Genomic DNA, 26819 nt, shown 5'->3' on the forward strand with positions numbered 1-26819 from the left:
CGAGCGGAAGGATACAAATATTTTGTTTATCGGAGTTTAGAGCACACGCTGAACAGGGAATAGAAATAAAATGAAATCTTTAAGTTTTGCGTCCCACGATTACGCCGGTTAGGCTAAAGGAGACGGTGATAATGAGAGATGAGTGAAAATGGTGGAATGAAGAAAGTGGAAGGAAACGGAAGAACCCCGAGAAAACCCACGGGCACGGTGTTTGTCCACCACAAAGTTCACGCGGAGCGAGCTGGGATCGAACCAGGGACCGCAAGCACCGGAGAACAGGGAGTAGAATGTTATACTTGATCAATGCAGTGTATACTTACTTTTGGACCACCCTGTATATACACGTTTCAGTACAAATTTTGTAACCTTACTTTCTGATCACCCTTCGTACAGTTCAACGTGGGATATAACCAGACGAGCTTCTGGGGAATCGAACGGATAAATAACACCGAAAGCTGTATAAGTAACCATTCAGCCAGAAGGAATGCATTTCCTGTACGAAGTTAACTGACCTTCCAATGTTTCAGTTCATTGATCATTTGCACATGCCTGTTATTGAGTCAATTGCTTTTGGATACCACAACTATGCAGGATGCATTAAAAGCTTTCTCTGTCAATCTCACTATTAGTGAGGTGAATATACGATTTAAAAGTAGGCTAATGTATATCCTCCACTTCAGCCTTAAACAGAAGGGAAGAGTTCTCAAATCGAACAGTTTCAATTACATGGATCAGATAATTATCTATCAAGTAAAAAAACTCTATTACAAGGCTGGCACTGGAATTTTATGTAAATTACATTATACATACTTGTTTTTATATGTCAAGAAGACAAAAGAGATCAAAAGTTTCGAGTGTAGCAAGCAGAACAAACTAAATGCATATTTGCATGCAAAATGTTTATAATGAATTGCTTTTCTGTCTTGCAAGCTGATGCAGGCAATAGTTTATATATATATTTATTATATATATATTTATTTGGTTGGAGTTCGTTACGTTTCAGTGAAGACTCAGATAGAAATTCGACCGACTAAATGTTTTAGTGTGTGACCATGTAACACCCAAACGCCCAGCTTCTTTTTACACCCAGGTTTCTCCAAAGGATTTAATACTGTTTTGTGATGGATGTTTAGGTCATGACTGCTCAGGACGAGTCCTAGGCAATTTGCCGCCCCGTGCAATGGCATCATTTGTAAACCCCTTTCTCCAGGAAGACCAAATCTTAAAAGCTACGATTTTATGTATGCTACCTCATCATGAACAACGATGGGAAGAGAAAGGCCTCAGTTTTTCCTTTAAATAATGTCTATTATATTAGTGGAAGATAAAGCAAACACACCTGCAGAGGAAAGATGGTAATAGTTTTTATAGAATTCAATATATCAGTTTGCAATGCCAATGCAATTAACTGTTTTATCTTTATTTCTTGATTTTTCCATCTACATCTGTTAAAAAAAAAAAAAAACTTGTTTCCACCTTAAATGATAAGGAACTTATTTGTGACGAAGACAAGACTAGTTTTCATATCAAAACTATGATAACTAACTAAATAGAACAGGTGTTCGCTACTGTTCGAGAATTAAGCTCTTGTATTTGATAACAATCAAGCAATTAATGTTGTAATTTGTTTGACCATTTGCTTTAGCACTGTCCATGTGATCTTAATCTAATGCGACCTAAACATGATTTATGACTGTAGTATTCAAATAGAAGGTCAACTTAGTAAACTTAACTACCATCATCATGAAGTCTGTTTCCAACAAGAAACATTTATTTTATATAATATAGTTATGACATATTTTGTCGCCCCGTGCAAATGCACGTGTTGCACACATCCAGCCCTGTGTCTCCTTAGATGCCGGTCTTACTCAGCTTTTGCCACAATATGATCCACTGTTCCTGTAATTGGTCGCCCACTGCGAAAAACATCTGAACACAGAAATCGGTTCTCGAACAAAACCGACTGAACAGATTTGAAATCTTCTATATCGTTAATTGGTTAAAGTGGCTTCAGTTAATGAAAGTTGGAATTAGTTATGTACGGGTAACGTTTAGCGCAATGGTGCCTCCAAGGTTTTATAAAGGAATCTCCACAACTATGGGAGACAGTTTATAAGGATCCTCCTTCGCTCAAAGTGGCCCCCGGAGGTGGGTTGGGATTAGGGATTTCTTTTGCCCAATGCAGCTACCGGAGATTATGTAGGTAGAAAAACTCCTTTGTCCAATGTGACATCAGGAGCGGGTGTTTTAGGTTAAGTGATCATTGGTCAACTAATAATTTGGTCCTCTTCTGGTCTTCTTTCATAGGTAATTTCTGGATGTTTCGTCCAGGGGCGTCACTTAGGGAGGGAAGGAGGGGGCAATACCCCCCCAAGAGTTTGAGGAATATATATACTTTAGTCGATTGTCTACTAATATACTAGTACAAAAGCGGGAAGTATTATGTCTGTGGTGCTTTTGCTCCCCCTCAAGCGAAGTCTGAAATGACGCTCCTGGTTTCGTCCATCTTCGGATTACACCGCATCGGCTTCGTTTCTTCCTGTTTTTCTCTTTTTTGTATCGCCTGTTTTATAAATAGCACGTGTTTTACAATTATAACATGTGCTTAAGAAGTAATACACAATGAGGTGGGTATCCTTATAAGATTGTTTTCCAGTTATTTGATAATGTCCATCACAAACTCACGTGGCTTGGGATCTAACCAATGACAGATCACATTATAGCTAAGTACTCTACTACTGGGCCACCCGTGTCCTTATTCAAAAAAGAGTTCCTCTCTACATTTCAGTGGCTACTCAAAGGGAGGTCCTGGTTTTGACCCTTATGGAACAAGATATTACGAAAAAAAAATACCATACAAAGATATGTACACAAAAATCCTGAAATTACGAATATGAGCTTGACTTCCACCCCTCTTGATGAAATTTCGTGTACGCCACTGCATTTACATATGGCATTAGTATCATAATCTTGAGTGTAGCATCGAAATTCCAAGAACTAGTTATAAAGAACACATTTCCACGACACAATTTCTTACACCGTACCCTACACTAATTTTCTTTTTATAAATAAGATCCCGTTCAGAAGTAAAAAGTCCCGTTTCATAGGATGTACGGATGTTTGGGTCATTAAAATTATTCTACTTTATATACACAAATATATGAGGCATCCACGTGAATTTAATTTAGAAAAATGTTTGTTGTAAAGAATCTCAGTTAATCTGGCAACACTCACCCTGTTGGCAAGCAAGGGGAATTGCAAAATGCCGGATCTTCATACCGTGACAAGAGAAGTCGTTACCGAATTCAATGGCACTTAACCAATCTTCAACTAATTACAGCCATGCAAATGCATTACATAAGCATATAGCACTTGTTTCTCGGGAAAAGAAATAAAATCGTGGAGACTGGTTGCTTTTCCTCTGATTCCACAATACGTTTTGTTCTGGTTCCCTTCATTCGCAATCCAATGACGCAAAATCTCTGGACAATTTGTGGGTTCTTTTTTCCACTAAGGATTTCCGTTGGGATCACGCAAGCAATGTGAATGTTACCTCAGCGCAGAAAAAGAGCCATTTGAACGCTGAAGAAGTGAAAATTGGCGTTATCCTCTCATTACAGTCAGGTCACAGCGTTAGAATCGTATAATTCAGCGATTGAGAACAGCCATAGAAGACTCTGAATGGGTTTCTATTAAACCTCTCTACGACCAGCCAAACGGTCTCCACCTCATTTTCTTATATAGATGACATCATTAGAAACATCACAGAGCACATAATTGGATCTACATACAATATTCTATGATTCAATTCTTCATGTGGAAACGACCTCCACAAAGATATGCTATGGAAGAAAAATGATAAATAACCAATTAACGATATAGAAGATTTCAAATTGCTCAAGTCACAAAGCATTAAATTACAAAGCCACCAACTAAAATTGGCAGAATTAATTGGAGTTAATTGGATTGCTTGAACTTGTTTAATTTATGAGTTTACAAAAAGTATAAACACGTTGTTTGTTTATACATTCTGCATAATTTTCACGGAGATATCTGTAATTAAATGAATTAAATTTTTTGTGTTCCCCACCCGCGTTTTATTTATTTTAACAGGCGTTTGAGAAGAACGGGCAATCATTATTATGAATGTTTCACCCTACTGGTGCTGATTATAAAGACAGTCAGTTATGAACAGGGCCCGGATCTTGTTGACAAGTCAACTTTTTTCTGTTACGCACAGGACAAGGCAAGTTCAAATAAAAACGTATCCATCAACTCTAGGTTCTAAATATATAGTTTTTTAGGGTCAACTTTTGGTCACTTTTTGCCGTTTCGAAATTTCAGGTCATTTTTCTAATATTTTAAGGTGATTTTTAGGTCACTTATGGTCTTTTTATTCTCTTTCTTCTTCATAAGGAAATCTTTAAATGAACACGGTTTACGGGTGTGGAAAAGACGAAGTTGAATAATATCTTTTCTTGCTTCCTGACTATTGGGGTGGAAAAACTGCATTCTTAACAAGCTAATGAAAACTAAGCTGTAGCTGGTTAACGAAAGGTGGGGTTGGTAGGTGGCCTAACAGATAGTTTTCGGTTGTTGAGCACAAAGGATGTGATCACGTGAATAACTAAAAATGGATTAGAAGGCGTACACAGATTTTAAACAGGTTTTTATCTATTATTCTCATGTAGTGTACACTTGGGAACTTTTATTGTTTAAGAGTGCTTCTTAGTTTCAACTCGGGAGTGAATTGACGCTTTGAATACTTAGGACCTACAATGCCGTACAATGGACCGATCAATAGAAATAAATGATCAATGGAGTGCAACTAACTGAAACTTTTTTTTTTTTTCAATATGAGTAGAAATGTTAATTAAAAATCCAATGGATATTAAAACATGTCAATATTTAATGAAATAAAAGTTTAAAAAAACGCAAGTTTTAAGGTCAATTTTTGTGATTTTTAGGGTCATTTTACAGGAATTTTAGTGTCATTTTATAGGTCACTTTTTAGAAAATTTTAGGTCAACAAGATCCGGGCCCTGGTTATGAAAAATGAAATCAAATGAAATTTTTGGGTTTAATGTTCGACGAGTATGCCCGTTACGCTGAGAGAGACACTGATTAAAGCAAGTACATGATAATGGAAAATTGGTGGAATGAGAAAGTGGGAGGAAATGGGAGTACTCCGAGAAAACGCGCGAACACAATGTTGTCCACCACAAACTCACTTGATCGGGGATCGAACCAGGGACCCCACACAGCAGAGGTAAGCGCCGTGGCCATCGACAGTCAATCATCTTCCAAACGTTTGTTTAAATAAGTAAATCACGGATGAAACACCAAAAGTTTAATTTATGTAATCGCATTTTATGCCATTTAGATGAAGGGAGACAGACAGAGGGATTTAAAAATGAATTATTAAGTAATTAGTGAGGGAAAAACAGAAATACCCCGAGAAAAATCGATACGGTGCTGTCCACTACAAACTAGTGTGGCAAGAGATCGAAACAGGACACTGTTGAAGTAAATGTTTTTAATTTCTTTACCTTTCTTATATTGACAGTTTATCAAGAGATTAACCTTTAACGAACCATGTTTTTGTAAGCTAATGTTTAGTCTATTTATTAAAGCCTTTGATGTTGAAGTGATATATTGTTCCAGGGGATCATGTTCTTTGTAATCTGTTTTGAATCTCCAGGTCTCTAATCTTGTTTTCATTCCCGTTTCTTGGAGCTTTACATCAATTGGTACTGATTCAGGTTTCACTCTTGGTTCTTCAAATATCTCTTCTTTACATGGAAACAGTTTTAAAGCTCTCTTTCTACCTAATCTCTTAGGTTTTGGTTTTCCAAAGATGTCTTCTTGAAACGGAAATGTTTGCCTAAAGTTTAATCTGTTTTGTTTATCTTCATGTTGTTTAATACGAAGATCAAAGTATTCTAGAGAGTTTAAAAGTTTATTATTCCATCCTGAAATTCATCATTAGTGGATTGATTATAACTGTTTAAATCGGAATCAACACTCGCCGGCTAATTCAACTCGCCAACTACACTCTTTACTAACTTTCTGATTTAGTCTCTAAATCGTGATATTAAAATCTGTTATTTACTTAAGAACACACAAAGAGTGAATGACTGGACTCGAACCTGGGATCTTCGGCATACCGTGCCGATGTATTAACTACAGCACTACCTAGTCCGCTTCCCAGAACATCTGGGACTGCCAAAATTGACTGTTCATACAATTGAATGTGTTTGGGGGTTTCCTCTCGATCACTAGTAGCAAATCAAGCATGAAAGCTAAAACATTGTTCAGTTTCAGTTCTTAAAATATTTTGTTTCCTGTCTTTTTATTATTTTGTTAATAACTTACAAAACACTGGCACCTGACTTTTCTATGCATAGTCTTCAACATTTTTTCCCATATACTTTTCTCAACGTTTAAGTCCTTTAGGCTAAAAGGGAAGGATGATTAATGAGAATAAATTCTAGTTAAAGTAAAATTTTAAATGACTCTTAAAGGGAATCCAACACGAGATATCAAAAATTATAAGCTCTGCTTTAACTATCTTCATCGACAAACGATTCATTTCGTCACTCCAAAATAATCTAAATGGAACAGAGAATAGGGCTAGTAAGTGAAAAAGTTGCCGGACATTTAATGTCCGGTTTTGAGGTCGTACCGGACACCGGACAAGGCGGTCAAAAACCGAACTGTCTGGTAAAATACCGGACGGTTCGCAACCAGGCCAATAAGGAAGATGCATGAAGATAAATTCATCTCGGATTTTATTTTGGGAAGTATTTGGTAATGATTAATGAAATATTCTTGAGTTTTTAATGTGCTTTACAATCCTCACCGTTGGTCTAATGGTTTACATATTTGAATTGTGAATACTTCTGTCCCTAGTTCCTGAAAGTGGCCACCATAAGCCTCAAAGGAGCGAGAATATAATATAATTCATGTCTACCACTGAGGATCTCTTGTAACAGCTACAAATTGGCAGCAGAAATGTTCAAACTAACAATTCTGGCTCTTGAGTTCAATCTAGCTGGAACTCATTAAATGATCGGGAGATCAAGCTAGGACGAGTCTAACTGAAATTCGAAAATCGAAATATATAAATAAAATAAAATAAATACATAAATAAATAAATAAATAAATAAATAAGAAAACAATTGTGTCCTTTAGCAACGAAGCTCCTTCTACAGATGTGAGGTACCAATCTATAGGTACGTGTCCCTATTTCATGGTCAACAACAAAACCGTATGCAATTTGTCGCGAATTCGTCAAGCGCGGCGAGGTCCCCTTTGAGCGTGAGCTGAGCGCACGCAAGCCCGAGTGACCAGTGACTGCAAAACGAGCATCTCTAATTGATGGTCTGTATTATCCTTTTATATAGTTCCATGTAAGATGGAAAATGTTCACTTGTTTTGATGTAATGCACACAAAAGATAGAACTGTTAAGTAAGACCAGTAAAGTTTAAGCTAGGTTGCCCTGCTGCAAGAATCTTGTAGCTATCATTAAAGAGTCTTGCAACCCCATCTTTCTATTTACTGTTTACACAATACAACTTTCTGAAAGCAAAAAATATATCTCCACCTATGCAGCACTGCACGTAAGTGGACAAATAATGAACCTCCTCATTAAAAATGTGTATTTTGGGGTGATTCCCTCTCCGTCCAAAAGAAACCGTCGTTTCGGAAGCGGCGAAACTTTTTTCTTTGTGTCAGTGGGAGGACGATAACAGGTAGCAAGCAAGACCCAGAAAGTTGCACATGGTTTGACTTTTACCAAGATGAAAACATTGTTGCATGTCCCTTTTAAGACTGACTATATTTACATGGAGAAACATTGTAGGGTTGCAAGATTTTTTTTTTTTTCATGACGGCTATAAGATCCCTACAGCATGGCAACCTAGCTTTAGAGAGTGTGATAGGCAGCGCCACCACATTAACCACTCTTGTGAAATATCTTTGAAGTCCCTATCAGGCATATTGGCTGGTAGCAGCAGCGAATATCGAAGGTATTTAAACAAGGAAAGGGTGTGGACTCTCTCTCTCTCTTGACCATCACACGGAAGAACAAAAAAAAAAATCTTTCAGTTATGTCCTTTAGGCTAAAGGAAACAGATGATTAATGCAAGTGAATGATAATGGAACAACTGGTGGAATCAAATGTGAGAAGAAACGGGAGTACTCTGAGAAAACCTACGGACACGATTTTGTCCACCACACTGGCCGGGGATCGAACCAGGGATTCTATGTACAAGAGGTAAGCGCTCTACCACTGAGCTACCATGCCCCTAAGAAAGAAAAAAAGAAGTCTATCCATGGGAGCACATTATTTTCCAATAGATGAATGCATCGAGTGTAATTTGGAATAGTGCACTATTCAATTATTGAGTAATGTGACCAGTTATGGACATTGTGTCATTATACAACGTCACGGTGGCTAAAAAGTATACTGGACTAACACAGGTTAATCTGTGTGGCTGAAGGACTAAGACAAATCACAGAGGAATAATCTTGCCATTCTAATTACAGCTATCTGTACAGTCTTTACGAAGCCATCCCTTGTAACTAATCAATTTTTATATACGTCACAGGCTAACACTTTTGCCTTTTCTTTCTTTTTGAAACCACTTTACTGACACCGTAGCTGGCTTTCAAGCTTCTGTGTTGAAACAGGAATCCTGAGGAAACTCTGACTGGAGACAGAACTCGGAGGTACAGTAATCTCTCTACACGATAAATCTTGGAAGGATTCTCACGCGACAAAACCTCATCTATGTTTACAGAAGCACTTTACGAAATCGTTTATTTCCAGTGTCATTACTCCTAGTTTGTCCTTCTTTCAAATCAACTGTTAAAGCTATTAGCGAGTCAGAAAAGCAGCTGTAACCACAGAGTGGGGACACAAGAACAAGGGAAACACCAATTTCTGTCAACCTATAATGACGGGAAAGTAGTAGATGTAATGAGTGCTTTATGTAACTGAGCAGCAGGTCAAGATCAGGGCAACGATGCCTGAGAACTTTTCGACGGTTCACTTCATTCAGACGTTCACACGATGTTAAGCAAGGCAGAAGAAGCGGATGGTCGTCTTCTTTGGAATACTCAAGGACATTCCCTATTGAATAAACAAGTAACACTCACTCATTTAGGTAATTAAACATTCACTCTCTAACAAACAGACGAGTGCAAAAGCGCTGTTTCCTCCTATATATCACTTTTAAATATAGTGTTTACTTTTCACAGGGTGGTTACAAAGTAAGTAACAAGTCATTTCTAACTGATCGAAGTATGACGGAGGAGCTGTGCACTTTTTCAATCGGAGAAAAACAAAGAGGGAAACACAATGACGAAAGGAGGGCAGATAATGAGGTAGGACAGCAAATGTTGGCAGCGTATGTGCGGTCATGGATCCATGAATAGTATGCCTTTAGGGCAGTGTAGATATGTGTAGTCATGGATCTAAGAATAGTATGCCTGACAATATTTGTGAAAGGTTATGACAGCCAATTTTGTTGTCAAGGTAGACGGAGACATACAAATGTAGTAAATCTAACATTCATCCCATCCTTATTCTGGGGAGGAGGAGTACCCCACTTAAAGGTTGTGAAAGATAATATGAATCATGTGATATAAGTTTAAAAAAAAAATATTTCAGTCTATTTCCCAAAATATCATGCAAGTTGTAAGTTGGTACAATATTCTAGACTTTTATAATGAATTTTATTCTTTTAAAAAAAAACCTCAGTAATATTTACAAATATTATTTGAACTAAAATAAACTGATGGAACAGTATTCCTAAGAAGTATACAATGAACTTCCGTCCATCTCCAAATCTTATAGGACACAACTTCTCATAAAGTTCTCACCTAATTTCAGAGAAAATTTTCTGGAAAGACGATAAGAAAAACCTTTTAAACGTAAGTCAAGATAATTCACTTACTTAGAAATATTGTGTGTACGCAGGCCGTTTCAGAAAGTGATTCTGGAAGGTTGACTACATTTTTAGACTTAAAAAAAAAGAACTTTTTAACTTAAAACAGCAAACTTTTTAAAAAACGAAGAAAAATGACAGGTCTTAATACTTTTCACGAAAAGGAATTGATTCAGAAATAATGCAGGTCGGAACTTATATATAGGCCTATATAGGGTACACTATACAGACAAAGTGTACCAGTGAACTTCATTTAAATTTGAACAATCCTCGTACTTTATGGTCTTGCTAAAACTGAATCGATTATTGCAGAAAAGCACCTGGGTCCATTTTATGTAGCTCTGATATATTGAAGGAAACTTTAAATCCTGAGCTGCAGACCTCTCTTGCGCTGAAGGTTGTAGTGTGCCACACGCGCCATCTCAATTGGCGCCAAAATTTTTGCCACACTCCACAATTACTCAAACAATTATCGACAATTATTTTTCTAATTGCGTAGACAAGTTTATTTTTTCTTAAATCTTAAAACAAGGAAAAACGAGAGAACAGGGAAATGTTAGTCATTCACTTCGCGCTCATTCGGCTCTTTCCAGCTGTCTTTATTTTTTTTTTCTTGGATGAAATATTCTGTCTGCTTCATCCCTCCCAGCCAGCTGACTGCCTGCTCAAGAATCAGTTAAACTATAACCTTTCTCGTCTGGAGAAGATAATATTTCCGCCTACAGGAAAGTAATAGATTCCTACTTTTGGTTATCACAACTCTTAAATAAATAGATACGACAGCATTAATCCGATTTTCATTTAGTTAACTTAAAGGTTAAAAAGGTTATTTTGCTAGCCAGTAATATATTCAATAACTCTGACACAGAGTCTCATCTTCCCGCAATACAACCACAAGTGTTCGATTATAAATTTGATTATTCACTCTGTTTTTGGACGTTTTAGTAATATAAATTGTCACAGACCTAAGTTATTATTTTTAAGCACACTTGCAAAGTTTGAACTTTTGAACTCTCGAAATTTTATTAGAAATATAATGTGTTTGGAGAGTCATGGTGTAATTAAAGTTGTCTTAGTAAATTGTACTATCTGTAACTAAAAGTGACTCTTTGTACACATGAGGTCAAAAGTTAACCTTCTCAGGTTATCAGGGTTTTTGGTATCAAGAAATTTTCTCATGTAAAGGAAGCTTTTAGGATACGCCCTCCGCCTGCTTACGCAGTCGCAGAAACTTAAATTCGTTTCATAAATAATTAGAAATCCAATCAGGTAAAACCCTGACTTACCCCTGTATTCACACGTCCCTATTCTAGTACCGTGTGAACATGATAAGGGCTAAACAAAAAGTGAGTACATCTCTCTTTTGTGGGTCATTAGGCAGTTAATTGGGGGATTATTCGATAGCTTTTCGAAGAGGCGCGGGCCTCCGCCCGTTGCCCCCTTCGGGGGAATTCCGATAACCTTAGAAGAGGCACAAGCTCCCGCTTGTTGCTTCCTTCGGGTAAAGTTCCATCAAACTCCAAGACTTGGACTTATCGTCCGCAGTCTAACTTGGAACTACGCCGGAACGTTGACACTCTTGTTCTAGCCCGTTCTTCGGTCGGGAGAAACTTTGTTACATCATTCTCCGACTTGTGCTATTGTGTCGGCAGTGACTGTTAATTTCCATCATACGGCGTAAGGACGGTATTCCTTTCACTACGGTCAATTCATAAATATTCATCATTGGAGACGAGCAGTGTGTGTTATCGTTAATTCAATCCTAAGTGCTCAACTGGACAGTACCTCTGTTCTCACTGTGAGTATACAATCAACCTACAAACTTAGTTACTTCTACTCAGATTCTGTTTACCTAATCTGAGCACTGGCTCTACACAGATCTTTTCAAGATCTCTCATTAACTCAACCTTTGTGTACCTAAACGCTTCCTAAAACAATACTCGTTAGTCTGTGCTAACGCTGAGTTACGTATCTATCGAAGACCTCATGTAGGAAAGTCACCCTGTAATGTATCAAGTCCACGGACTTATTCGAGCCAGCTAATAAAATTCTTCCTAACTCGAACTTGCGTTGTTTACGTCATTCCAAAACAATCTCAATACTTCCTTTTGGTGAACGTTTCATAATCTTTCTCAATATCTATATTAACGCCTCGTATCGACGTGCCCAATGTTGTAGTCTACTGGAGATAGCAGATGACCTTTGGAATGAAATCCTGTTGGACGTAGTTCGAATCTGGGAACTGCATTCACCATTCGTCTCACCTCTATTCCATCATCCATCCAGGAGAAGACCAGCCTGTGCGAAGTCCCAAATTTCCGAAGACTTCTAATCCCGTACGAAGCTCAGTGACGACATCGTCTTACATGAAGTCCTGATCGTCGTCCGTCTATCCTGCTCTTGTATTTCAGCCGCTCGAAGTACAAGTAAGTTTTATCGTAATAGTGTTTTTAGTGCTGTTAAGTGATTGTGCTACCTGGTGCGTACGAAACGGCTACAGCAACGTCGAAGATAACCCCGGAGTCTTCCCATCTCGACTTGGAGTGCCTGGAGGTAGGACCACGGACCTCAGGTGGGTTATCACTGTTTATTTAATATTTTCATGTAACTGTCATTTGCATTATCTTTTCATCAAGTCGCTTACTGTAAAGGGGATCACCTCCCAAGTAGTTTCAAAATTACTTTGAAACCTTTTTTTGCTTAAATATCGTTCGTGTGAATGGCTAATTACTTTTGATTTCCTAGATCTCTTTTAATTCGAGCAGTGATCTCGTGTTTTATTATAATGATGTAATATGTTCTGATATGCTAATTTGCTAAGTATTCTGAACTGGCTGATAGCAGTGGTATTCCAACTCGCCGACGCCTTCTCGCTAATATCTTAATACTCGTAATCATTGTTTTCTTGCGTACTGACCACACTCGTCCTCATTCCGACGAAAACCGCCTTGCTTTTGTTATTTGTCTTGTTACGGGACCCTAAAGCTGTCTCCCTTGACGAGTGGTCATTCGATAGCCTATTTGCTTGAGATGGACATCTGCGCCTTTGCGCCCTCACTTGGTTGTTATTGAAATTGTATGTCATTTAACCATCTATCATCTGAGCTGCATAGCTTCTCTTTGACACGGACTAATTTAAAGTCCCTATATAAACAGCCTTTTTCAAGGCTACCTCTTGCTATTATTCATTATTATTGTGCTAATAACAACCTCCTCCACCAAGACATACTTTGGTGACAGATTGGTGGAATGTGCACGCGCGACATAATTGTTGTCGGCCTGTGACATGCGATACCCCGCGTCACGCACATAATTTGATAACTGAATCGGAAGGATATGTCACCGCTGACATAAAATGGTGGCAAGCGGTAAGGATCTGTAACCAAAAAATGGTGGCTACATTGAGATTCGAACCCTGGTCCACATAAATGGTGGCCCCGATGTGAATTAATCTTGTTGTGATATAATTATCCTCTGGCGGTATATAAATACTTGTTGTTCTTGGCTATCGTTCTCTATATCGGTGTCTTCACACCCTGTCAGTACGCCCATAAATTAGTTAAGCGCTCGTGTATATAAACCTATATTTTGACTTCTACCAGAGCTTACTTGGGAGCGTGAACAAACTATTCGTTGTTCTTTAAATGCAAATGATAGAATCGGTGTTTTACAACTTTCTAACACTGAGAATCCTACCAGTCCACCACGAAGGTCTAGTGTTCCCCTTGAGACCGTTCGTGGCCGCGACAAGGTGTAGTTTAATGTGTGTTTACCCGCTGCAGTACCTTCGACACCTGATCTTTCTATACAAAAATTGCGTCTACCATAAAGCAGTGGTTATCAACCTAATTCCTATCACGGCCTCCGTTTTATCACCCCCTTATAATTTCTGATTTGTAATAAGCTTGTGTGGGATTTTTGATATACCTATTGCGGACATCTCACGATATCCATCTATTTCTATAATAGTAGAACCCATTTCTTGTATATAGTGGATACAATAATTTCCCTAAAAGCGAATGGATTGAAACCAAATTTGATCAATTCATTCATATTACAAATATCGAATCTGATCCGTCATATTGTTTCAAAATGGAGGCCATTTGAAAATTTTAAAACTTCATAACTCCCTTAATTTTGGGTCATATGATAAAAAAAAGAAAACCTACTGAAAATCTCTATCTCTTGTAAATGTTTTGTAGAGCTATTTTTTGTTGGTCTTGAATGTATAAAAATAAAAAAATGCCTATCAGAAGAAAATTCAAAACAGCATTTCCAAATATTTTCCAGTATTAAGTTCTAATTGTATTTATATCTTCCGTTTATCTTCGAGATCCTCAACCCTCTCGCGACCCCCAGGTTGAGAAACCTTGCCCTAGAGAACTGGAAAATGTCATGAATCAAAATCCAGAAAAGTGTGACTGCAATCACCGATTCAATAGTTAAAGATAGAAGAAACGAACTTGCGTACTTTGGAAGTGAGATCCCTATGGAAGACGCCCCTCGAATGCAGGTACTCCATGCCTCGCGCTATGTCAAGAGCCAATTTCATTCGCTGCAAGTACGGTAACTCAACTGCTCCGTTTTGGATTAGCTGCTCCAAGCTGCCGCCATTGATGTACTGGAAACAAAAGAAAAAAGAACACTTTAGGATGCTAAAAACATATAAAAACATTAGTATCTATCTATAAATTGGAATTAACAAATTCGTAAAAATTAATTAATTTCATTTCAAATAAATCTCTGATCTCTTCTGGTACTGTCGGCTCATCACAACTGCCTATCTCTAATCAGGAAATACCAACACGTACACAAAATTATTCATACTCAAGGTATTAGTATATCTAAATACATAGGCGCCGAGCTTGGGAGGGCAGGGCACTTTTGGCCCCCCAATATTTAAAGGCGGGGTCTTCACCCCCCCAATATAATTCAGTTGAGGAAGAATTAACAAAGAGGAGCAAGAATATCTGTAGTAAATTTCGTCTTGCCTTTAATTCAATATCAGGAACAGCCTTCTTATTCGCTAGAAAGCGCCGTTTTCGAAACGGTGTTTAATAGAGCACTGAAGCTTCAACCAGCACTATGGCAACACTGATATGACAAGTGAAGATCAATGTGGTGCAGCGAAGTTTCCAGAATTTGAACTTGAATTTGTTTCAATGCCTGTAGACAAATTTGACTTAGCTCATGAATTTCGCAGCGGACCGAGATCAGGGGGAAAGGGGGTCTTTATCAAGCAGTTGATAGAAAACGGCTGAATATGACTATATATTTATTCATTGTTTGCCCCCCCCCCCCGAATATTTTCTTCAAGTCGGCGCCTATGTCCATTGGCGTCTCTGGCATGTAAAATTTGGGGGGGACATCAAAGGAAATGATCTAACTGCTAGTATCTCAGCGGAATTTTAGATCATGTCACTTCAAAATATTGGGGGGGACGCGTCCCCCCCGTCCCCCCCGCCAGAGACGCCCATGCCTATGTCTAAATAGACGACTGACTTGAATGAAAAAGATTAACATGGTTAAATCAGTTTTAAATGTCATTTATTACAAAGTTTCCTTTTGCACTGACGTGAGAACTGCGTGATTTGCAGCTGTATATTCACTGAACACTTGGGTTCATTGCTGAATCGGCACTTACTGACGCGGCACAACGAGGTTTTTATTCACGATCTACAGACGAAATGATAATGGAAAAGAAAATAGGGTGGGAACTAAGTGAATCCAGGGGCGGCTTTAGGATTTTAATTTTCGGTAGGCCCGCTTCCTCACTTATGGATACATATATACTTTTGATTCATTAATAACAGTAGGAAATTACTTTTACAGTAGTGGTTGATGCTATTTGTTAAATAATTATCGACCATCAATGTAAATACAGGAAAATACATTTACTCTTTATTTTATCTTTTAACGTTTATTTTTCAAAATTTTTAGATACGCCCGTGCTACCCAGCCTACCCGCTAAAGCCGCCACTGGGTGAATCATTGAACATATTTGGTCTAGGAATTAATTCGTGCGGGTGGACAAGAGATGGCGCAACGAACTGAGCGTCCCACAGTTCCGTGTATCCACACATGTGTTGCAAATCCCTGTCATCGCGTATCGTTCGTAGTATAGGGCAGTGGATTAAAGCGTCAACAACACCAGTTTGTAGTTAAGTGAACATGGCGCAATTTGTGCCTGATAAAGTGTTTTTGCGGGGTGTCCTGCTGCATTACTTTAACATGCAGAAAAGTGCGACTGAAAGTCATCGTATTTTGGTGGAAGTGTATGGTGACCATGCTCTAGCTGAGCGAACGTGTCAGAAGTGGTTTGCACGGTTTAGAAGTGGTGATTTCGGCTTGGCAGACCAAGAGCGAGCTGGACAGCCAAAAAAATTTCAAGACGAAGAATTGACAGCATTGCTCGAGCAGGATTCGTGTCAAACGCAGGAACAACTTGCAGCAAAGATGTCACATTGGGTTCCACATGAATTGAAAGACAGAGACGTTGAAAGACGAAAAACCATTTGCGAATTGCTACTTCAACGACAGAGCAGAAAGGGGTTTCTGCATCGAATTATTACGGGTGATGAGAAGTGGATCCATTACGAGAACCCTAAACGAAAAAAGGCCTGGGTGAAACCAGGTGAACCAGGTCCATCACAACCAAAACGAGATATTCACTGTGCAAAGGTTATGCTGTGCATATGGTGGGATATGAAAGGTGTGGTGTACTATGAGCTGCTGCAACCGGGTGAAACTATGAATGGAGAACGTTATCGACGACAATTAATGCGTTTGAAGCAAGCTCTGGCCAGAACACGACCAGAATGGGAGAACAGACATGATAAACTTATTGTTCAACATGATAACGCTCGCCCACATGTCGCAAAACCGGTCAAAACCTATTTAGAAAATGTCGGATGGGAAGTTTTACCCCACCCGCCGTATTCACCAGACGTTGCTCCTTCGGACTACTACTTGTTCGATTGCATGAACAACGATTTGATTAGACAGCGGTTTACTTCTTCAGAAGATATCGAAACATGGGTCTCTGACTGGATCGCTTCCAAGGATGAGGACTTCTTTCGCCACGGAATCCGTACATTGCCTGACAGATGGGCGAAAGTGGTGGCTAGCGATGGACAATATTTTTCTTAAGGTATTTATGTATTTTGTGTTTGTACTACAGCTTCAATGTGTGCGTACCAACCGCACGAATTAATTCCTAGACCAAATACTTCCCTGCTCACTTGAAATTCAGCTTTCTATGAAAATCTACAGATTATTCATGACTGAATCAGACAATTTGGTCTAATAATACAGAAAAATGGCATGGTACAAAGGCATTCTTATTTCAGAGAGAAGAGTTTTTATCTGCAAATCGAATTTCAGTATGCGGATAAGGTCTTATGAAGGTGCTTTTCCGTTTCATCACGGTGGAGTTATCTGTCATCTCCCAAGAAAACGATCTGGGATGGAAGATTTGTCGTAACACTAAACGTATAGGAAATTAAAAAAGAAAGAAATAAAGAAAAATAAAATCGAACGGTTGGCACCAAAGCCTCTTCTGTTGGGAAATAGTGCCAAATTCGCCTACATCTTCAGTTTTTCTGCTCATTCCTTGGCGAGCACACACCTTCTGCTGACCTTCAACCGAGCCAGGGCGAAATGAGCGCTGCTTGTAACCTAACACGAACCACAACTTCATCTTTTCTCCGCCAGATGCTGCTGCTATCTTTTGGAGATGGTGATTCCAGTGGCATTCTTATTGGCTCTTCAATCGGCGAGGTCTTTCCTCGTGTTACCCTTTCCTTACAGCATTAGTTCTTCAAGTGGAGTCCGCGGGACCTGGCCAGGGCCCCGCGACGCCTTAAGAGTCTTCAACCCGGCGAAATTAAAATACCGCTAATTTTACAGTAATTATGTGATATCTTCAAATAAATAAAGATAATCGAAATGTGGAACAAGAGCGCCCTAGACAATATTATTTTACATGAGAAATCGTTATCACGACTCACTTATCTGCTTTCGATTTCGAGCCATTTTGAAAATCGGCATTTATTTTCGCGTTTCTACACAGCTGAAAACGGAAAGCCACTAGGTGACTTGTGATAACGGTACCTCACGCAAAATAATATTGTCTAGGGCGCTCTTGTTCCATACTTCAATTATCTTTTATCTATTTGAAGATATCACATAATTACTGTAAAATTAGCGGTATTTTAATTTAGCCGGGATGAAGACTCTTAAAATTGAAATGTGTTGTAATAAAATGGAACTCTCAGCTGTTATGCAAAAAAAAAAAAAAAAAAAAAAAAAAAAAAAAAAAAAAAATCAGTTACTAAAAAGAAAGGAATTAGAAATTATACCTACGTTTATAAACTTAAATGTTTTCCTACTTTACTAAATTTCTGCCCTGTGAGTATGAAGAGTTGTCTAAAAAGGCATTGCAACATTTGATGCCTTTTCCTAGCACTTACTTACGTGAGCAGACCTTTTTTGCTCTTTGCAATATCAAAACTTTAGAGCGAAATCATCTTAATCTGGAATCGGACCTAAGATTGATGGTGACAAAACTTATTCCGGATTTTAATGCAATGAAAAAAAGAAAGAAAGAAAGAAAGAAAAGAATTTCATTTCTCATATTAGTGATCCCACATTTGAGAACACTGTTTATCAAATGGATTTCCTTTTAAAAAGAAAATGATTTTCAGTCTTGAAAGTTACTGTATTTTCAATTAAAATTTCGTTCACTAGGGAACAATAATGTACATTGAGAAATAATTACTTATTGCATTATTTTTCTTGAACTTTTTCTTGTCAGTGGTAATTCTAATCAGTGTATTTTCTAATACCATGTTAAATTTCAGATAGCATTGCAAGCGGGTCCGCAGACACTTCCCGAATGAACAGGGGTCCGCGTTATCGGAAAGTTTGAGAACTACTGCCTTACAGTAAACTTCTGATTATCCGCGGAATGGATGGCGCGGCAACCACAAATAACCCGCAAAATGACCGAAAAAGGATACAAATCAACATGGAAATGGTTTTGAACTTTTTGTGTCTAAATTTAAGTACGGGCATACACCTATAAGTATCCTTAATCAACAGCAGTTTTCTGTACTTACAAGTTTGTTGGTTTACTTTTCCATACAGAAAAATTGGTCTAGTTTTTCTTTTTTCGTGTTAAAATATATCTTCTTTATTTGTGACTGAATTTTTTTAACAACATTTTGTCAAAAAAAAAAAAAAAAAAAAAACTGAATATCCCTAGGATCCTATGGGACTGCGCGACACACCGGAAACCATAACAAGAACCATCAAAGTCTTAACAGAGGCAATAAAAGAGCATCTGAATATAAAAGTTTTCACATTAAATACAATCATATACGTAAAAGAAAACAGCTCTGATACTGCTCATTACACATGTACAGAAGTGACACCATGCATGTAATAAGATCTCGGGTGAAAATAAAACTGTTCTTCAAAAACCACACGCGAACAGTGACCCGAGAGACACGCTAGGTAAAATTTTCCGCACCACGTGCAGAATGAATAGAAATTAAATAACGGTTTTACATTTAAAGCATTAGAACAAAACGTAGGTCATACAATTAAAAAGGCCCTTCCTGACAGGTATCAAGGAGTTCTTTTAGCACGAAAAAAATAAAAAGTGTTTCTGTCTCCGTACATAATACAGCCCAACACAAGCGTTCATTGAAACTCCTTGATTTCAGAGCTCACTCTGTTCATCAATGGTGCGTACATAACAGGTGTATTAATCTGTTTTATTCAAGCAATATCCGAGGCCTGACGTGTACACTATTTTTATTAACAAACCAGCAACCAACGTGCGTGACTTGGGAACAATGCGATGTGTGAGTAAAAGTTTGGATATGCCCCGGATGTGTGTACGATATGCATGTTGTATTTGTCAATACAATACCAATTCAAGCTGTAAAAGCAACCAAGAGGGGAGAGGAAGAATAAGGTAAAGTAAAACTGTCATAAACAAGGATTATATTACCAAACACACAAATAAACAATTTATCCCAAATCAAAACTAAGTTGCAGTTCTCGAAAGTTATATTAGGGTCGATTTGAAGTTTGCCATACCTTGTCGGCTCCGAAACTATAACTTAGTGTGGCATCCGACCCTCCTCAGCTCCCACTGGGAATCGAACACCGCTCTCCCGAGCATGTATGATACGAGGGAGCTCACAATTGAAGATGTCTATGCTTCAATAGAAAAACCTTTACGCTAGATTGCCATACTGCGAGCATCTTGTAGCTGTCATTAAAAATCTTGTAACCCCATCTTTCTATTTACTGTTTACACATTACAACTTTCTGAAAGCAAGAAAGGTATATCCACCCATGCAGAACTGCACTTTAGTGGACAAATAGTGAACCTCCTCATTAAAAAGTGTATTTTGGCGCCCCTCCCCTCCCCGTCCGTCGTTTCGGACGCGGCGAAACTTTTTTCTTTATTTCAGTGGGAGGGCGATAGCAGGTAGCAAGCAAGACGACTCAAAGTTCAACATGGTTTGACTCCTTGCAAGATGAAAAAAATGTTGCACGTTCCTTTCAAGACTGTTTGCATGGATAGAGACTGTAGGGTTGCAAGATTTTTTTTTTAATGACAGCTGCAAGATTCTTGCAGCATACCAACCAAGCTTTAGGTTAATGTCTCACAATTATGTTTTGAGGCTTAGAGAGACAGTGATCAGGTAGAGGAAATGGAATTACGAGTGGTAGACGAAACGGAAGAACCCCGAGAAAATTCACACGGTGTTTGTTCATTACAAAGCACATTTAACAGGAGGTGAGACCCAACCAGGGACATCACGCGCGCTCTACTACTGAGCCACTATAGCTCCTTGAAGATTATTCAAAAAGAAATCACCCATTGGTATCGGCAATGATAAGCCACGGAAATTTACACAGGACCATTCTGATACAGTTAAATTCCGGTGGTAGTTTAAGAATAACCAACATTTATGCTGTGGCCAATATGCCGTTTGAGAAACTGTCTGTGTATATATGATGCATTCTGGTACCATTCTACTGAGACAACGAGTTTATCAATCAAATTTAAACTCCAGTCAGATTCTCTGTCGAAAGTAAAGCCACCATTTAAATTCAAAATATCAAACACTACTTGTTTAAACTGGAATTCGTATCGCAGATACCATCGGTCGAAATTCAAATTCAGACACGATATTCGTCGAGATCTAATTCTAAACTCCAGAACTTTATCAGTCAAATATTTAAGTTCTGAATTTTGTCAGTTCAAAGTAAAATTTTCTATCTTTCCCTGTGCAAAATTTTGATTTTTTTTTTTTTGTGTGTGGGGGGGTCCAAAATCAGAGTTTATCGATCCGAAGTCAACAGATTCATCATTTAATTTCTTAAACCTCAATAATAGGTTTATTCCATATACTTTTATACTACCTAGGTAAAAGGCATTATATTATTGTTAGTATTACTATTATTATTAGGTAAAATTTGGACTAAATTGAAACCCGAACTTTGGTGATCATAACTTGAGAACCACGGCCTCCAAATAATATTTGATATACATCGCGTACGATATATACTGTAATGGTGGGCACAAAAACAGGTTTTTCGGTATTTCTACAAACCCGTTTCGTCCATCCCTAATGCACACCACCCTTGTAACAAATAAATAAATAAATAAATAAATAAATATGGACAGAAAGATACTGAATTTAAATATAGGGGTTATAACTGTGAATAGCTTTTTATTTATAGTTTCCATTGATATTTCACAGACCAAGGATGAGAGATTGTTTACACTTATGTGTGGAATATAATCGCAGGTAGGTGTTAGCCATTATGGGCCTCACGCATACAGATCCTGTGTAGCACCTGATTCATAACAGAGGTCAACACTTGTGGTCCGAGTGCTGGTATTTCTACACGAATATTGACCTTAAGTTGCTGTATTGTTTGTTGTTTGTTCACATACACTTTGTCCTTCAGATAGCGTAGGAACAATATTCGTGCGAAACTACGGGCACTCGGTTCAGAAGTGTAGCTCCTTGTCATGAATTATGTGATATCCTGGGTTCGTATCTGTCAGGCCCATAATGGCGGACACGTATCTGACATTATATTGTTCACATAATAATTGTATTTTTATTGTAAACGATCTCCCACCTTGGGCTTTAAATCTATAAAATATCAATGGAAATCAATGATAAATAAAGAAGTTACAGTTATAATCCCTTCATGATTTTTGGCCCACTCTTATAGAGGCGAAATTAAAATACAGATAACTTTACAGTAATTATGTGATATCTTCAAATAGATAAAAGATATTCAAAAAGTGGAACAAGAGCTCCATAGACAATATTATTTTACATGAGATACCGTTATCACGACTTACTTATCTGCTTTCGATTTCCAGCCATTTAGAAAATCGGCATTTATTTTCGCGTTTATAAACGGCTGCAAACGGAAAGCTACTAGGTGACTCGTGATAACACAACCTCATGCAAAATATTAATATCTAGCGAGATCTTGTTCCACATTTTGATTATATTTTTATCTATTTGAAGATATCACAATGAGGCCTCTTCAGCTGGACTAGAAATGGTCGCTTACGGAAGCACTGACTGTAGTACAATTATGTATTCCGAATTTAGTAAAAATCCAATGAACACGAAGAACGAAGGAGACGGGGAGGTCCTAGTGCTGATGTATGTGAAATGACTTCTGGCGCAGACTACAGACGTCAGGGCAGAAGAAAAGGGATAAAAAAAATGGCCTGGGCAACGCAAGTGGAGTTGATGGCCAAGTAAAATACTCCTCTTTCTCCGTTGCCTCTCAACGGAGACAGACATTCATCCTCGATCTTTTCCAAAACAACGCCCACTTTCACTGGCGCATCATCATAAACAAGTTTCATCATCTACCCCCAACAACACAAGAAATTAAAGAATGCGTTTCTCTCTCGGTGCAGAAATGAGAAGATTATGTATGTAAGCTCTAAAGAAATCAAGCCTAACTCCGGAAAAATTCTTCCTCATACTTGTCATCATAGCGTGTGCTACCTGCGAAGAATAATATTTGGTAAATATTCACATTTATTATTATTATAAAAAGCAGGAAGAATATATACAGTCGAATATTTAAAAATATCGCATTAAATCAACATGAAGCCTGTTCGTTTATTTTCAATCTCGGAAAGACCGACATTCAATACCATCAATGTCAATATAGCCTTCTGTTGCTGTATTCTTACTCCAGAACCCTAACCCACTCATATAAGACCTCTTTTGGAATGAGCTTCTAAGCACGTATAGTATTACGCTTAATGTCCTCAAAATTCTGCACATTTTGTTCTTTCAACTAAAGATAAAAAAAAAAAAAAACTTTTTAAAAAAATTTGCACCAGCTTCAAAAAAGACGCTGAAAGGCAGGAAAATAATAATAGGACCGCTAAAAAGTAATTTATAAGAAAATAATTTATTACTATTATCTATAAAATATTTTTGAAGTCGTGCCAAACCGAAAAAAATTAATACCTAATATAAAACTACTTCGATGGAAACTTTATGAGGTACTAGCAGAATACACGTTCTTCGCACCGCAAGAATACGTTTCATTTTGAACATAAAGGGCTGAATTTGGATTTAAACGGCATTGGAAGTGTCACTATTCGTCTCAGCGAACCCGACACCTATGGATTCGACATTAATACCGGTCATTTTCTATCATTTCTATATTTCTTCTCCACTCAAGTTGCGGGGCTGAATTTGGAATTTAAACAGCACCAGAAGTGTCACTGTTCATCTCAGTGACCCCGAAAACTATGGGTTCGATACTAATTTCGACCATTTTCAAAATATCTTCCCTCCCCTAAGTTGGACTGGCAAACTGAAATGATAAAAAACATTCCAGGTCCGAACCGTATCTATTTTCAAAATTTGATCGAGATCGGTTCGGTGGTTCAAAAGTTACAGTAAATTTATTTTATATATATATATATATATATATATATATATATATATATATATATATATATATATAGATTAAAATGTATGGCTTGGCACGACCTTATTTTTTTTAAATAATAGTAATGGGCTATTTTATAGTAATATCTTACTTTCTATCTTTAAGTACTTTGTTACTATTATTCTCTGATTTTTAGTGTTTATTATTTTCTGCCTTAACGCTTTTATTGAAGTCACTTCAAATTTATTATTATTTTTTGCTTTTTAGCGCGTTTTTGAAGTCAGTTACTTTTCTTTTAATTTCTTATTCCCCCCCCCCATTTTTTCGTTACTCTGATAGGTTAGTTACATACTTAAAACTAAAGGTAGGTGACTGACTTCGTATAAAATGAGTTTCCATACGAAACATGCGTGAAAATGAAATGCAATCAACTCTTTTAAGTTTTACGTCCCACGCTTATGCCGGCTAGGCTAAAGGAGACGGTGACGCTGAGAAATGAATGAAATAGTGGAATGAAGAAAGTGGAGGGAAAACGGGAGAACCTCGAGAGAACCCAAGTATACGGTGTTTGTCCACCACAAGGATCCTATGCACCAGAGGTGAATGCTCTACCACTGAGTCATAGCAGGAATTTTCAGTGTAGAAATTAGGGATGGGTAAAACAGTTTTTTTTTTATAAAAACCGGAAATCGGTTTCTGGAAAAACCGAAATCCGAAAAAAACATTTCGGTTTTCTCCTATGGCGGGGTTCGGTTTTCTTCAAAACCGGTTTCGGTTTTCCCCGAAACTGGTTTACGTAAAAACTTTTGGAAAACAAAACTATTTCTGTTTCGGTTTCCGGAGAACGACACACTATTCTGGTCAGAAATAGAACAAATTTTGGAAGAAACCGGAACCGGTTTTGAAGCAAACCGAAACCGGATCCGTGAAAAACCAAACAGATTTTGGAGAAAACCGATAACCGGTTTCGGTGAAAAAGTTTTTGAAAATTTTCAAAAAACGGTTTTTCGGTTTTTGTGCCCACTACTAGTAGAAATCTACCTAGAATGAGTCACCGGAAAACGAAAGATAGACTCAGAAACTGATCATTATAGCCAATTACCTGATTCCCACAGTAGGAACATGAAGATTTGACTTTTGGTAGATGTAGTAATGGTTCTAGGCTTGTGGTTTACTTGTATATTTATTAATTCTGTTTGTTATTATTAAAAACAGCCTGGCACCCACTTGTTACTTTTCTTCAGGAAATTCCACCCTTCTTCGAAAACCTCTTGGTATACTGGTGGAGGAACAATACTAGGCACCTAGTTTTTTTTTCGTGAAAAATACTAAACTACCCTTAAATTGGTTCGTTAATCTGTCTACTACAATTTAAAATACCGTAAACTGGGGTTTCTTGGATTTTTCTTCTTTTTCATACTACCCCTTGTTATACTGTATATTGCAAATAAATTTTCTTTCTCTTGTGATGTTTCTAGAGCTTAGTCCATGTTACTTTTTTTTCTGCAGTCATAACAAAATTTTAATGAGACTGAAGCCTCCCAGCAGTCAGAATGTGCTGTTTCCAAGTAGCCCCGCTTTTCGGGCTATTTGGAAAATATATGCCTTTTCATAGTAGTAAGAGCTGTGTGAATCATTGGTCTATTTGCAAGGACCACTTGCAAGATCACACTTTCCTGAGAAGATTGATACACAACATGCCTATGTTTCTTTCATAGTAATACATTCCTAAGCTGTTTTTTAAAAAGAGTACTCTTCTTTTCGCACAACCTTTTAGTTAAACAATAAATTGTTGAACCAATTTAAAGTAACTACAGTGGTAAGCTTGTCTTTCTGAAGACCTACAGAACCAATATGCTTTTATAAACGGTAGTTTTTCAAACAATGTAAGGAAAATTTTGGCAAATGTCAATACACGCATAAGCTCTTGAGACTTTAAGACACTAAACTATGCCCTACATAATTTTATGAAGTTGAGTTGATTTTGAGTTTAACGTCCCTTTTCAGCAGCGAGGCTATATGAGATGTGGACCTATTGATTAACGTGGAATCTGAACCACATGAGCTCTCGCCGGGATTCGAACCCAAGTGTCCCATGCCAATAATTTTATGAAATTCATGAATGTTTCAGATCAGTAATTGCCTTACAAAATTAGCTGGTACCATTTTTACAAGTGTACATTTACGTTAAATCTCTGCAAAAGTATCGTATGGTACTGTTATAATAATAATAATGTAACATAGTACGATAAGGACAAAAATTCACATAATTGAATTTCTTTACTGCAAAGTCATATGGAAAAATATCTTGTTCTCTGCGGTTAATGGGTAGGTTCAGGCAAAACTTCAATAATGTCATCGTTGTCTATCCCTTGATTAATATCATTTTTACTAAAATAAATAAATAAATAAATAAATAAAAATAAAAAAAAAATGAAAATGGCCACAAATTGTCCCAGAAAGGAAGTGAAAATGTAAAGCTAATTCGTCTCATTAGGAAATTTCTGAAGGCAATGATATTTAGTACAACCAGGTAAAAAAAAATCACTTTTCATTAAGGAAACACAGAGACAATTTACAGAAAATTAAAAAAACACACACACACACAATTATTAATTGCTGTGAGAATTTTTATACCAATCTATAAATAAGACACAGCACTTATGACCATCCATATTGTTTCTTTTAGGTATATACTTTTCATTGATCTGAAAGAAAACGACGGATCTGTCATAGTTCTCTCATTATTATACCATATAACACAAAAAAATTGTCAGTTTTCCAAGTAGCCCCAGTTTATGGTACCAGAGAAAAGAACTATTGTATTTCGTTTTCGTTTCTGCCTATCGGTTATTTTGTTTCAATTATAAAATGTTATGGAGAAGCAACGA

The 26819-nt window shown here is 37.5% G+C and overlaps 1 protein-coding gene across 3 annotated transcripts in view; it reads right to left on the minus strand.

Annotated features, from left to right (window-relative positions):
• Positions 1–26819, minus strand: part of cdi (serine/threonine kinase) — a 355509-nt gene that overhangs the window by 65083 nt on the left and 263607 nt on the right. For all 3 annotated transcript variants that reach the window (XR_014128697.1, XM_081742093.1, XM_081742092.1), the window contains exon 4: positions 14426–14575. Coding sequence is in view for 2 of the 3 variants with exons in the window: in XM_081742093.1 (XP_081598219.1) it covers positions 14426–14575 (150 nt within the window). In the remaining variant the exon portion in view is untranslated. The remainder of the gene's footprint in view (positions 1–14425; positions 14576–26819) is intronic.

Source organism: Thermobia domestica, chromosome 16 (genome assembly GCF_964235325.1).
Source record: "Thermobia domestica chromosome 16, izTheDome1.hap1.1, whole genome shotgun sequence".
Taxonomy (NCBI): domain Eukaryota; kingdom Metazoa; phylum Arthropoda; class Insecta; order Zygentoma; family Lepismatidae; genus Thermobia; species Thermobia domestica.